This window comes from Nothoprocta perdicaria, unplaced genomic scaffold (assembly GCF_003342845.1).
Source record: "Nothoprocta perdicaria isolate Ctin4 unplaced genomic scaffold, notPer1 scaffold_9, whole genome shotgun sequence".
In the NCBI taxonomy this organism is placed as follows: domain Eukaryota; kingdom Metazoa; phylum Chordata; class Aves; order Tinamiformes; family Tinamidae; genus Nothoprocta; species Nothoprocta perdicaria.
The window spans coordinates 4,318,077-4,331,990 of record NW_020456198.1 but is presented as its reverse complement, the minus strand read 5'-3'; the positions used below and the strand labels follow the sequence as shown (position 1 = coordinate 4,331,990).

Here is a 13,914-nt window from a genome sequence, read left to right as displayed (position 1 = left end):
ATAAATAGGGAAAGCAGCATATTGGTTTACATCAGCAGTGGCATTTGAACTGATTTAATTACCAGTGCCAGATTTAGCCTGGACTCAGGGACTAAAATCTTGATAATTACTGAAGGGACCACAAGTGACTGGGATTTTCCATCTCCTTGCAGATACGAGCATGTTCTTTCTTACTTCTGTTCAGAATCATTATATTTAGTCACAACATTTCAAGCTGGGCCAGGTTTTTAGAGGGGTAATATATTTTTAAAAGGTTGAAGCTCTTGGAGAAGAAAAAAGCCCCAGCTTTCAGGCACACAAGGCTTTCTTCAGATGTACCTCGAAACTTGGTTATTTTTTGGAGTTATCTCAGCTAGCCTGTCTCAGTTCTGCAGATCGTCAGTTATAACTGTGCTACAGGCAAATGTATGTACAATATAGTTATTTAAAAATGCAAAGGTGTCCAGTATCAGGTGCCTTATTTAAAAAAAAAAAAAAAAAAAAGGAATAAAAAAAGAGAGAGAGAGAGAGAGAGAAAATAAGTATTATGCTCATGGAATTGGGTGGCAGAGCAGATAGCAGAGCTCCAGGCTGTGTGCACAGACGGCCTTTAGGGAGCCAGGTGGAAGCAAAGCACGGAGCTGAGCCCAAGTGCCGGAGAACTGCGCTTATCACTTCAGATTGCAGATCAGCATCCACGCTGCTGCAGGAATAAGCCCCACTCTGTCTCAAATGGAGCATGTGCTGCTAGCAGGACCCCGAGCAAACAGCGTTCGCTTTGCCCTTGAGGAATGGTCAGAGAAGTGAAAGGCCACCGAAAGGACTCTCGTGCCAAGGAGAGGACTGAAGACCAGTTGCACCAATAAATGATAACTCACTCAATGCCAAAGACATTGCAACCACCGTGTCTGCACTTAAATATTACTGGGTTTTATTCCAGGATGGCAAGAGCAAGTCTCAAACTGTCTGCAATCCAACGTGTGACTCGGCTGCCTCAATCACAGGCACCCAACGTGCCTTCACCGACACTGACGCCCTATTCCCAGCTTTGAGGAACTGCAAACAATAAATCCCACTCTTGCATTTGCAGAGTGGCCAGAGAGCTGTGCTGCACAACAGCCCCATCACACAACCCGTGCTACTAGCAGCACCCGCGAGCTCTACCAGGCACAGGTTTTTCCTCTGCTGCTTCTCTTTGGCTCTTGATCTTTTGTGCCACAGAGAATGCAAAGGTTGTTTCTGTCTAATTACCTCTGAAGCCAAATGAACATAAATTACCATGGAAAGTTTGACAATTGAAGCTTAATGCTTTATTTTCAAAAAAAGATTGGCCATCCATTTGAAAGGTTTATTTTTAAAGAAAGCTCTGTTTTGGAAGATCTGCAGGTAACATATAATGTGGCAGATACGACAGCTTTTCTCAGTCAAAGGGAGGTGAGAGACCTGTGTGTCTTGCTACACAATACCCGCTTCTGGGGGTTAAATTTTAGCTTGAATTTTTTTTTTCCATGTGTCTGTGGTTCTCATGTGGGCGATGAGATCTTAGGGCTATGTCCTCAGCACTCAACTCCACTGATTCCAAATTGCATTAAAAGGACTTGTCCTCATGTGAGGCACCCAACAATAAGGAAGACTCCACTGAACCTGGAGTAACAGCTGATTTATCACCATATTGTGGCGATGATCTCCAGAACCTGAGCAGACCAAGACTTGCCTGGAAGAGTCCAGGACTGGCAGCCATAACGTGGCTGTCCATCCAGCTGTGCTGGGTGGCACAAATCAGCCATGGTCACTAATAAATGAAGTTTACGTGATGTGAAATGAAGTGGCAGTGAAGGTCAAGGACAAAGTACTAAGAGGACTGAAAAAAATGATGCCTCTGTGAGCTCCCGTGAGGACGCTGCCCAGTGGCTCCGAGCATCCGTACCTCTTCACGCAGGACTCGATCATGTCACTCGCCATAAGCTTCAAGCGTTGCTCCAAGTGTTTCCCAAACTCCTCCTCGGGCCAGTGCAAATCCCGAATGAAGGTCTGCAAGGCATCCAGTTTCCAGAACAGGTCTTCTGAGGTGCCCGAGCCGTTGCTGGCAGGGTAAAATGGAAATGAAAGTCATAAGTGGCATCAGGCTTTGCACACCCTGATGTGGAGACCATTCCTGCAACAGGCGTGGAGCAGACAGTAGTTTCATACACAGGACAACGCTGGCAATCTCCACCATCAGGATTTTGAGTTTTACCATACAGTTGCCTAGTCTACCTTGCTGTCATAACCCACAAAGCTTTCCAGACCAGATGAATAGGACAACATTATGAATTACACATATTAAAAGGAAGAATGTGTGTATGGTAAAAATCAGCCTTAGTTAATAACCACGTTAACATCCGTGATTATTAAGAATTAAGGCTTGCAGTTGTGGCAGAAAATCCTTGATTGATAATAACTACCATACCAGAATGTATGCAGTTATTAAAAATTGGGGTTTCATGCACTTCACCCCCCCTCCAATTTATATATCTAGTTGGCCTTGCTTCCCCCGCCCAGGAGATCCCCAGTTCCAGGTAGGGGACAGTGCTAACAAGTGGTGAGCGAGGACACCTTTATCTCTTGAACAGCTGGAAAAAAATCGGGGTAAGTCAATTGAGCTAAGGACACTAGACATTCCACCCCCAGGGGTTTTGGCTGCATTGCCTGCTGCACCTTTTTGTAGATCTGCCTCTTGCAAAGGCATCCACAGGACAACGGATTTCTAGGCTTTTGGATTCATTTTTGCAGCATCTTTGGTTTGCCCCCAGACTCTGAATTTCTCTCCAAAGCGTAGAGTCTCTCACCCACACCTCTGTCCAGATGGAGCTCCCTGGCCCTGCAGTGTGTAGCTACCGTGGTGCTTTTCACAGCATAATCATATCTCAAACCTTCACTTCTTACAGAATAAAAACCACAGCTTTGATCAGGCTCTGCTTGTGTGGAGAATTTTATGCATCCGTAATCCTTTTCTCTCCCTCTTTCCCTCTCCCTCACTTTTTTTGCAGAACAATTACCGAGGGAGCTTCAAGAGTTTCACCCCCCTCCTCGCATACCACTAATGCTAACACCGTAATTTATAAGATGTTTAACACACCATGCATTACCACTTGTGCTGACATCATCTATAGAAACAGATGAGGGAGGGTGTTTCTATTGTGACAGATGCCAGCTGCATTGAGTTAATGCTACAGGAAATTAGAGCTAATACAGACAGGGCTACTGCAAGGTGGACACCAAATTCCCAACATGCCAGAGGGGTCCTACGGGGTCCTGGGTTCAAAGAGGTAACAATATATAAGGAATGAATTGTATTGATTGTAAGATAAATGTATCTGACACTAAGCGACAGGTAACACGTCCTTGATGGAAGGGAAGGGTGAGTAAAAGGAAACCAGGAAAATGAAAAGATAAAGAATCAGGCATTTTGGTTAATGGTGTCTTCTATCAAAGAACAAGTCTGTGGAACAGTCTCAGATGGTCGCCTAGCCACCATTTTTAAGTTTCTCCTGGTTCAAACCTGCGCTTGGGTATAAGCGATGCTTTGGAACTGCAAGAGTTTATATTTTAGATAATCAAATATGCATGAAAACAATAATTAGCATGTACTACAGTAATATTTGGACACCCACTTGATTTCAAAATTATAAAAGCATTATTCATGGTGTTTTTTCTTCTTTTGAATCAGCTCATTATTAGGGCCCCATGCAAGCAAACACTATTATATTTATTTCCAAGGTGCACTGGTAATATTCTGCTTGTGAGCACCACAGTCACTCACAGCAGCTCGGGATATACCTTTTATGCTCAAGTTTTACAATTTCAGAGGGCTGGCCCAGCTTTCTGTCATGGCATGATTCTTATCTTTTCAAGAGCAATACCACAAAGCATGCACAGAGAATAAGATTCAAACTCCCAAGTAATTATTTACAGACAACTGCCTAGTCTAGCCTTTAACACAGCTATCTTAGCATGAATATGAGTTGTATCACTTCGACACACAAATGGCTGTGTTGATATTTTAGAAAGTTGATATTTTCAAGCTGTAGAAAGAGGAAGCGTGAGCGTTTGCTTTGCTTCTTGTGCACTGCCGCTGCTTTGCAAGCAAACCTGTGCATGGCAGGGGCAGTGTGGTGGACACCAGGTGTAGATATAATCGAGGGGGGTTCCTAGCTCTCAGCCCTGATGAAGGCTGAGCATGTGCCCAGGAGCATCTCTGCCCAGGGAAAGGGCAACGTGGGCTCCCCATAACTCTGCTGAGTGGGGATGCTACCGTGAACGGGGCCCTCCTGCTTTCTAGGGGAGATCTGGAGGCTTCCTTCTGTCCCAAGGCTTAAAAGAGGAGACAGAGCAGGGAAAAAGAGCCAGAAAATTCCAAGGCCAAGAGTCTGGTTTAGTCCTCTGCATGCTGCCCTCCGTGCTGCTCGGTGGCCAGGACTTCTAATGTAAATCTGCCATAAAAACAGAAGTTGCCAAATTTGTGCTGAACCCAGGGATGTGCGGTATTTCCTTCCTGAGTGCCATGTGCACATTCAGCAGCATCCCAAAAGGCAATGGGAAGAGCACAAGGCTCCTACAGGGCTCCTGTGCTCCTAAGTTGCAATCTGAATTTCCTAAACCTCAATCTAAAGCTAACATTAAAGTACTTTTCCTTAGTTGGCGACTGGATAATTCAGGCTATGAAATTTAACTGCATTCTGGGGCTTCTCAAGAATAGTTGCAGTGTGTGGTCCTCTTTGGTAAACTGTTTCATCAAAATTTTGATAAAAGTTATCCTCTGGGGAATGTGGAGCTTACATTAAATCAAATACACATTTAGATCTACATCTGGTCCACAGAAATTGGCTCATCTTATCTTTTGGACAGAACTCTTTGCTGAGACACATTATCTCACATCAGATGCTTTGAGGTTCCGATGTCATTCAGACCAAACCCTGTTGTCGACAGCTATTTTATAAAGCAAGAGACTTGCTTAAACTCTCAATGGGAGTCAGACAAATTTTCAATATTTAAGTAAAAACCCCTCGAAATACACATGCCAGAAATTCACGAGTGTCTCATTCAGGAAATGTCTAATTAACTGTATCACTCTTTAAAGTTTTATATAATGCACAGAAACAAACAATACATATCCATGCCAAGATGACTTTAAATTTAAATGAGATCTAATTTGAACTGAATACACACTCAGAATCATAAATAGCAGCCATCCATGACGGTGCAGAAAAGCTAGGCATTTGTGGGATGCCTAGTGGGATGTTAACTGGTAGATTTGGTACTTTAGGGAGATTCACATTTGGTAGGTTCACATTGGGCAGATTACTTGTTAAACTCCTGTGGAAGAAACAGACAGAAAGAAAAAATACCATAACAGTGACAATGCAGATGTAGCAGAAGCACGTGACACTCATAAACAAATCTGCAAAGTTCACAGCACGAGGACAGTTAAAAAACTAAAGCAAAACATTTCAGAAGGAAGCATGAGTATGGAAGCTTAAGTGCACTGTTTTTGCAGTCTGCAATAGAAAGCAAGTTACTTATAAAGAAAAAAAAAACAGCAAAAGAGGAGGAATCGCAAAGTAGCAAATCAACAGAGTACTCCAACACCCACACAAAAACTTTCAAGTCCTGATACCGTTTTAAAGTGCAGAGAGCAGCCTTTACTTGAAAATATCTATCTCATAAGCAAGCAAATCTCAGTTCTTACATACTCTGGTGGGTAGGATGGACACAAGCAATAGTATCTAAGAGATCTACTAGATCTATTAGAATAAAACTGGAGTGTCTTTCTTGATGAGGATTCAAAACAATCACAACACAGAGCTGGAAATTCTGGCCCTGCTGAAGTCCATAGGAGTTTTTTTCTTGTCATTGAAGTGTCATTTCACTCCAAGAACTTGCTGTTTTCCTTGGACTATCCAGATAAGAACTAGGGGCTCATCTGGAACAGATGATGTGAGGAACCACAAGGTTCTTCCCAACCAAAGCCTAGTGCCCTTATCCTGCGTGCAGAGAAAACGGGTCCTGCAGGTTTATCCAAATCTGTGCATTTGAACTGTGAATGAAATGTCACGTGGTTTGGGAAAGCTAACAGAAAAGAAGCCAGTTTGAGAAGTTTATCTTGTTCCTGCCTTAACATAGCAATAGTGTGTGGCACTGTGACACGGTCTGAGGATGGTCTTTGCAATCTCATTTCAGGGATAAATCCCTTTGCTTTTATAGCTTCTTTTTTTTTTACTGGACCATTATTTGGGCTCAGTAAAAATGGAATCAGGGCTTCAGGATTTCAGCTTCATCCTGTTCTCCTTAAGTCACTGTCAGCTTTTCTCCTGATGTGCAGGGACACAGCTTCAGCATTTACATTTCCCTTCTCTTAATGACTATGTCAGAACCTGCCACCTTAGAAGGTCTCTCCCATTTGCCTGGATGAAATTAGTTGTTATACAGGCAGCATTATACAGAGTCCTGGAAAGCTATCAAATCCAATATTCCGTCTTCCAGGGAATATCACAATCTTAGCAGTTAATTCTTGAGACACAAATATTTTTTGAATAGCATTTCTTACTGTAAATTTTGTAAATCAAGACCTAAAGTTATGGGGTTGCCTCACTGTATCACATAAATATTTGTTATTGCAAGCAAAGATCTGAACTATGTCACTACAAGAATTCAGTTTGACACTGGTGACTAATCCTAGGAAACTCGAGGTGCCTTGGATTCCCATTCTCCCTCTGTGAATAGAATCCCATGTTTGGGGAAAAACACAATCTAGAGTCTTTCTCTAATGGAAAAAAAGAAAAAAAAAAAAAAAGCTAGGTTCTTGTTTACCTTTGTTTCTATATCTCTTAGTGGCTTAGACTTTGCGTGATCTCTTTTTCTCTAATATTAAGCAGTAGGCAGATAGGGGAATGTACTAACATACCACCACCATGCATTATTTCCATTCATACTGTCTATGCCTGTAAAGCTGACATGATTATTGAATGATACACAGATTCCATAGTGATTGAGAGAGTGCTAAATCTTCAGAAATGGCAGTGCATGTGGTAAAATACTGATACGCAATAAATAAAGAGATAGCAAGAGGTGGACAACATATAAATGTATAAGGAAAAGCAACTTAAATAACTCAGCCAGATGGTAAATACATAAATCAGAGGACCTTTGGCTTTAATATTAAAATTCAAGAAGTGACAGTGTTATATTAATAAAAACACTGTATTAATAAAATATGACTTCTAGAGTAAACAGTATACTATATTCACATGGAAACATATTTCTTTTATACAACACATTATTTTGCTGATGCAAGGATATGTTGCAAGAATAAGTTAATACTCTTAAAACAAAACAGCAAAATAATGCAGTGTATTATGTTAACATACCGTAACTAATTTTAAAAATATTCTCCTGAATTGACATGCACAGTTTTGCAGGTTCAACTGATGTAATTATCTGACTAACAGTTGCAGTGAGACCTGTAAAAAACGATTAATATTACCAACAAATGTTCAAGCCTGCAGTTGCTCAGACCATAAAAACTCCAGGTCCAAGATGAGAAACTGTTTCGAAAAGCTTGCCATGCCTATTTAAGCTAGGTGGCTAAATATAACCTGAGCCAGCAGGCAGGGAATGTGGGCATTTGGATCACCAAAGATGAGGGCTGCCTCATTTAAGAAGACTCGTTTCAGGACTGGATCTTGGCACATGTGATTGAAGAAGTACATTATGGAGAGGTACTGCTTGTTTTCAAGCGTTCTTCTGATTCACTCCCCTTTTTGCCTGCTAGCTAGATGAATGGCTCACACCTGTGTTGCATGTCAAACTCTCGGTGCCATCAGCCTGGCATCTCTGTAACAGCACCCCAAGGCTTACCCCAGAACTGTGGAACACAAAACAAGGACCACCACACGGGGACAACTGCTGAAGAGCTGCCTGACATTGAAACGGGGGCAGTAAAACCAGTATTTTTACTCAGTTGTTCCCTGGTTTCAGGATATGGGCCAGGCCAGCGTTGCCCCCACTCAGTTCCTGATTGACCCCGATATCATTTACCAGTGAAGGAGGCAGCTGGTCTCTTCCATTGCTACCTAGACTGAACGAGCACTCCAAGAGCAAGTCTTTCCACAAAAGCCTTGGCATGAAGCAAAGGGCTTGACAGTGAAGCAGACAGCCAAATACATGCTCTTCCTCTGCCTGATGCCCGCAAGAGTAACAAACGTATTTATTATCACTACAGCAGTGCTTCTTTTCAAGGGAAACATTTTTCACTAGTATTCTGTAGAAAATTCTCATCAGATGATTAGCATAATCACACCTCTTGGCTTAATTACTCTTTTTATTAATGACAGGTTTATAAATAGCTTTTAAAGGACTAGTGAGCAATTAAAAAGTCAGAACTACTGTGTGCTGGAGAAAGCTATAGGTCAATGACTGATTTCCTAGGCAAGTTATAGAAATTGGTTGTCATTGCACTGACTTCAGCAATTGCTCAGAAAGCTCTTTAAATAAAGATACAAGCACAGAGAAACACACACACACACGTGTCTGGTGGCTGCAAGATAAACTGGCATTCTCTGAGAAGCTAATACGAAAAAAAAGTCATTGCACAAGCCTACTTTCTGAAGACCTCTCAACTCACCAGAGAACAGAGCTACTCAATATCCTCCGTATTTGGATCCCTGTGCGTAAGGACAAGCTCTCCACATTTCCCTGCGTGGATTCACACAGGCACACCAGCTGCTCGAGCTATAGGGCAAGGACTCCCTGCAAATTCAACAGCTCTGCAGAGGAAGACTATAGAGCCCTCATGAGCACATTACATCGGTGCTTTCCCCCCTGGTTTCCAATACTGAAGAGCATCTTTCTCCCTGTTTGTGCTTGCTATACCTAACTTTGGTAGCATAAGGTGCAGAGTATTCAGTAATGAAAATAGAAGAATTACATGCTTGCAAACTGCCATCTGGTCAGGTTATGGAGGGCTACATATTTCAGCCTTGATTGCAAGCATGAGCACAGAGAAACCCTTTCAAAAGGCTCGGGGTTATGGAATAATTTCCTGGCTGATATGAGATAATGAGATTTCGTTCTCACAGCTCACTGTAGAGATCCAAAGCAGGCTCAGTGGAACAGACATCTATGCTGATTTACCTTTCCAGGCCAAGCTGAAAGCCTTTCTTCAACACGGAGGAAAGCTGTGGAACCCTACATAGTGTATGGTGTTCCTAGGGCCAAAAAAACTGCTACAAAGGCTGCAATGGAAGGCTGTGACTTGGCTGACCCCAGATATTTTGAAAACAGCGGTCTAAAAATCAACTGCACTGCGGTATGGATGAGACAGCGAGGAAGGAAGGATGTACAGCAGAACAAATCAAAGAAAATGTGTCTACAGGCCTTGAGTTTTTCTGCAAGTTCACGGTGGATAAGATAGAGAAGAGCAGGTGGCCTGCCCAGGAGGCAAAGGATGAAGATACCTTAACATTTAGTTTTGAACAGTGCATGAGAACTGTCATAAGACGTTAGGAATGATACCCCTATTTTCCTTTCTGCAGTTATATGTCACCCTCTGCGCGCTCGCTGGTAAATCCCTCTGTCAGGTCAGATCCCGCTGAGCTGCATTTGCAACTCACACTTCTGAGCGTGAGACACAAGGACAAAATACCAACGAGGGAAGGGAAAGACGGTGGCTCCTTTCACCAGATGGACACAGGCTTCTTGTGACAAGCACCCACTTCCCTGCTGGGACGGATCTTTTAAAGACCCCATGCTATAAGATGGGCAGATATTCCATGCTGGGCTTTTGCTTGTCATTGCAATGAACAGAAAGTGCTCAGTAGTCCTAAAGGGCGAAAATCAGGAGGACTATGAAGAGATCTTTAAAAAGCTATTAAAGTGAATGTGAAAATGATAGATTTTGTATATCTCAGGACAAAGCATTTTGATAGGCAAGTACTTATGTACATTTATAGTTTACCCAGAAAGGTAATTCAAAGCCCGAATAATTCCACCTTGTGATAAAAGCAAAAATGTAGAATTAATTGCTTATTGGATGCTTGACTGAAGTGGACCGTTCCACCGAGTTAACTGCCACTATTTCATAACAGACAAGGAAATACAAACATATCTGTTCCTAAAGCAAGGCTCTAAAACTAAAGTTAATGCTAACTTTGAAGCAAAATTCTGCTTGAAGGAGTGGCTGTAAAAATGGCATTCTCCTACTCGAAAGATCTATTTCTTGTATGTTTTCTGGGTCACATCTGCTTATTTGAAACATGATTTTTTAGGATTTTTAATCCTGTTAGCCTCCAGATCAAAGACAGCAAATGGAAAGTGAGAGAGACTCCTGAATGCCAGCCACTTAACCCCACTCAAAACAGAGGGGATGGTCAGGTGTCAAGAAAAGGCCTGAGATTTGGCAGGCAGAACCCTTACGGATGCCGAGGATGCGCAAGAGAGAAAGGAAAAAACTTGGGCGATCAGATTCCAGGTTGCATATGGGAGGCTGGCTGCGGAACAAAATCTCTTTTCCCTGTAAACTGAACATATTTGGTGTGAAAAGCCCTGAAAGACCACACGTTCTTTTAAACAGCAACCTTTGAGAGCACAAAGCCACTTAACATCTCCTAGAGAAGCACAAAAAAGCAGGGAAAACAGAGTCTCCGGAGATCATCCAGTCTGAATCCCCAGTCTGGGGCACCATCAAACTCCTCGTCGTTTGCACAGGGTCAGTCTTTCTCTTTTCATATCTTTATTAGCAGGAAAAGTCAGTGCTTTTCCTTTGTAGGATCTGACTTGGCTCTTAAGAGCAAGCATGACAGGGTTCAGCAATGCTTCAAAACCTGTGAAATAACAACAGTAATCTAAAGTGCTCGCCACATTTTTATCATCCGCCAGTTCTCGAGTTCAGTTGGGGTTTCTCTCAGTCTGCTCATTCCTTGCTTGCAAACTCTTAGTTTCCAGAATGTAATAACTGATCCTGCTCGAATCATCTCCCCTACATTTCCTGGGGGGTTCTGCATGCCAGCGGCTTGCGAATCCACTGGGTTTCCTGCAGGGCTGGCTGCTTGGCATCTCCTCGACAGTCTCCGAACATTTATCCTTGGACACGGGGGGCTTGGGAGCAAGTGGCTCCGGCTGGGAAGCGGCACTGCCGCCCTGAACCCCACGTCACAGCCAGCACCAGCGGGGCTGATTCGAGAAGCCCAACTCTGCACTATCCCTTCGCAGGGTGGGTGGAAGAAGCGAGTGTGGGGAAGGATAAACACGCCAATGACTCACACAGGTTATAGGGCTGAACGCAGTAAAGCAAGGTTTTTGTTCTGAAAACGAGCTATTGGAGATCCAAAGCAGCACTGGAAAAGGCCTTTTGGAATGGGACCCAGAAAGCCATGCCAACTAAGAAGGATTTCACATTTTCATGCTGTCACGTCCAAAGGCACAAAGTTTGAACTGAGGTAGCAATGCATTTAAAAAAGCAAATACCATTTCCTTCATTAAACTGAAAACCCTGTAGAAATCAGGTCTTTTATTTTTAGGATTAAACTAGAAAATATAAAGCACTTTCTGCATGTCCAGCGCACAGTTAGCTAATTCAGCTCTGTATGACTCTCCATCCATTTGCACCCAAATTCCGATTGTATCAAAGGAGGTTTCCTTACTTTACTGGCTCCCATGATTCCCGCTCAAAGCCCCTGTGAATTGATTGTGCAATTGAGGACTCCATCAGATCGACATATCTAACAACAAGTGGAGCAAACAGGTCTTGAAGGTGTTTGTGGAATTTTCCATTGCACAAATTATCTAGAATAGATAAATAAAAGTATAGTAAGAAACTACCATTACTAAACACCTCTGCAACAAACCACAGCGTGGCACTTCATCACACAATGGATTTGTCAGCTAACAGGAAGAATCTTCCAGAACATAACAGGAGCAGGTATCATCAGCAACGACAGAGACAGCAGGAGCAGCGTCTTAATTGCAACAAGCAAACAAACAGTGAGTTTCTTTTTTTTTCCCCACATTAGTGTCAAACTTAGAGGTTACAAATACATTACCACCTCCTGGGAATAAAATGCATGTATGCAATACAGCAGGGGAAACTCTATGGCTTTAGCAAGGAGGCGAATCGTTTCTTCATCTGCTACTCACTACCACGATGCTGAGGATGAAGCCCTGGCCTCTCTGTGCTGCCCAGCAAAGCTCCTGGGGACCCCGATCTGGCACCTGATTGCGAGCCAAATCCCCAAGGGTTTTGCTGGTACATGCCCACATGTTTGGAGAAGACTCCAAAACCTCCAAATTTTGCAAAGTGCTGGGTTTTTTTAGCATACTCTTGCTTTCATTCACTTTAAGGATTTTCCTCTCCTCCTTAAGTCTTTTTAAAGCAGGGACTGCGTTTTGCTCCACGTTAAGTAACTGCAGTACATACATATAAAACAATACACACACTTAACAACAGTAAGATCTAATGGACCTAATTCCCTGCTTATCAGATCGTTATTACCAAGAGATTTGAGAAGGTGAAGCAAAAATAAAAGTTCAGCTTCTCACCTTGGACAGAGGCATCTCACTTACAGGATGTCTCTCTGTGCATCAGAGCACCATTTTTTTTTCTAATGGAAATCAAAGCCAAGTGGCTACCAAAAGAAAACAGCTCTAGCATGGAGTCAGAAAAGTATTCTCAGCAACCTGAACTGTCCCATGAAAAGAAATGATCAAAATACAATACATACAGTCGCTACGGAGGAAATCGTTTAGAAGCTGAAAGAGCGGGAAGCTGTCCCACGTGTCTGGGGCTTGCACCTCTAAAGCAGCATCCATATCCACTGCAAACAGCGACAGGAAGGTCTCCGCGTGCTCAACCATTAAGTCTGACCACCAAGCAAAGGCCTTTAAGGTTGGTAGAGAAAAAGAGCAAAGAAATATGTTAGTCCTCAGGAGGCACAGGAAAGGAGGCCAGGGCACGTATCTCCCCGAATGGGCATCCCCCAGAAACTACCTTCATTGTAAAGAGAACAGTGCTTGGGAGCGTTAGCCTGCACACGCAGTGCTAATCATAGGAATTAGGCACTGCTGGTTTCCTACAAAGTTTTCCTGTAGAGGATCTTTTCGGAGCTCCACTCTAAAGCCACACAGGTATAACATGATGAAGGTTTTATCTGTTTGATTTACAATAAATCACTTTGTTCATCTTTTATCATGCTAAATATCAGGAATATCAGAGAAATCAACTACTCATTATTCTGAAGTATAGAAATTTGGGAGTTTCTTCACTGCGTTTGTGGGTTTTCTGCTGTGTTTTCTGATAGTTCAAATTTTGTTTGGACTGACTACTACTATTTGTCTTGAAAAACTAGAAGCCTAAGACATTAATATCTGTCCTAAGTCGCTCACACACTTAGAAGTACTTCAAGCATTGCTGGGAAAAGTTACTATAGCACTGTTCATTTTACAGGGTTAGCTGTACACATTCATATAAAGACACTAGCACCTTCATAAGGCTATTTATTAGGAAATCAAATTACAAAGCTCTATTATCAACATGCCAAAGATTAAAAAAAAAAAATCTAAATCAAGCCTGCATTTCTAAAGAGGCAGGAAAAAAATGTCTAAACTTGAAAACCAAAAGAATATCAGTGAAGTAACTCATTCTCATGCACATGGGTCCTCCAAATTCAGTGTACGGGCTCTCTGACGTGACATTCACATCGTACATGGCTCAGATGTGAATGCTTCAAACGCATGCATGCGTGTTTAGTAACCACTTCTGGCTCAGAACATGCAATATGAGAAGTGCTGTCATTAGGACCATGTGCTGTCATTTTTTTACGTGAGAGGAAATTACTCAGGGACTTAAAGGATCAAAGAAACAGCTCTGCAGCACTTTGCAAGAAAAAGAAACCTGCAGCACAG

At 42.5% G+C, this 13,914-nt stretch overlaps 1 protein-coding gene across 7 annotated transcripts in view; it reads right to left on the bottom strand.

Moving 5' to 3' along the window:
* Positions 1-13,914, bottom strand: part of CADPS (calcium dependent secretion activator) — a 188,610-nt gene that overhangs the window by 33,815 nt on the left and 140,881 nt on the right. For 4 of the 7 annotated variants that reach the window (XM_026052668.1, XM_026052665.1, XM_026052666.1 and 1 more), the window contains 4 exons: positions 12,735-12,891; positions 11,658-11,799; positions 5,188-5,334; positions 1,907-2,062 (listed from right to left, as the gene is read on the bottom strand). In XM_026052668.1, the coding sequence (XP_025908453.1) occupies positions 1,907-2,062; positions 5,188-5,334; positions 11,658-11,799; positions 12,735-12,891 (602 nt within the window). The remainder of the gene's footprint in view (positions 1-1,906; positions 2,063-5,187; positions 5,335-11,657; positions 11,800-12,734; positions 12,892-13,914) is intronic. The other 3 variants (XM_026052669.1, XM_026052671.1, XM_026052670.1) reach the window with 1 other exon arrangement.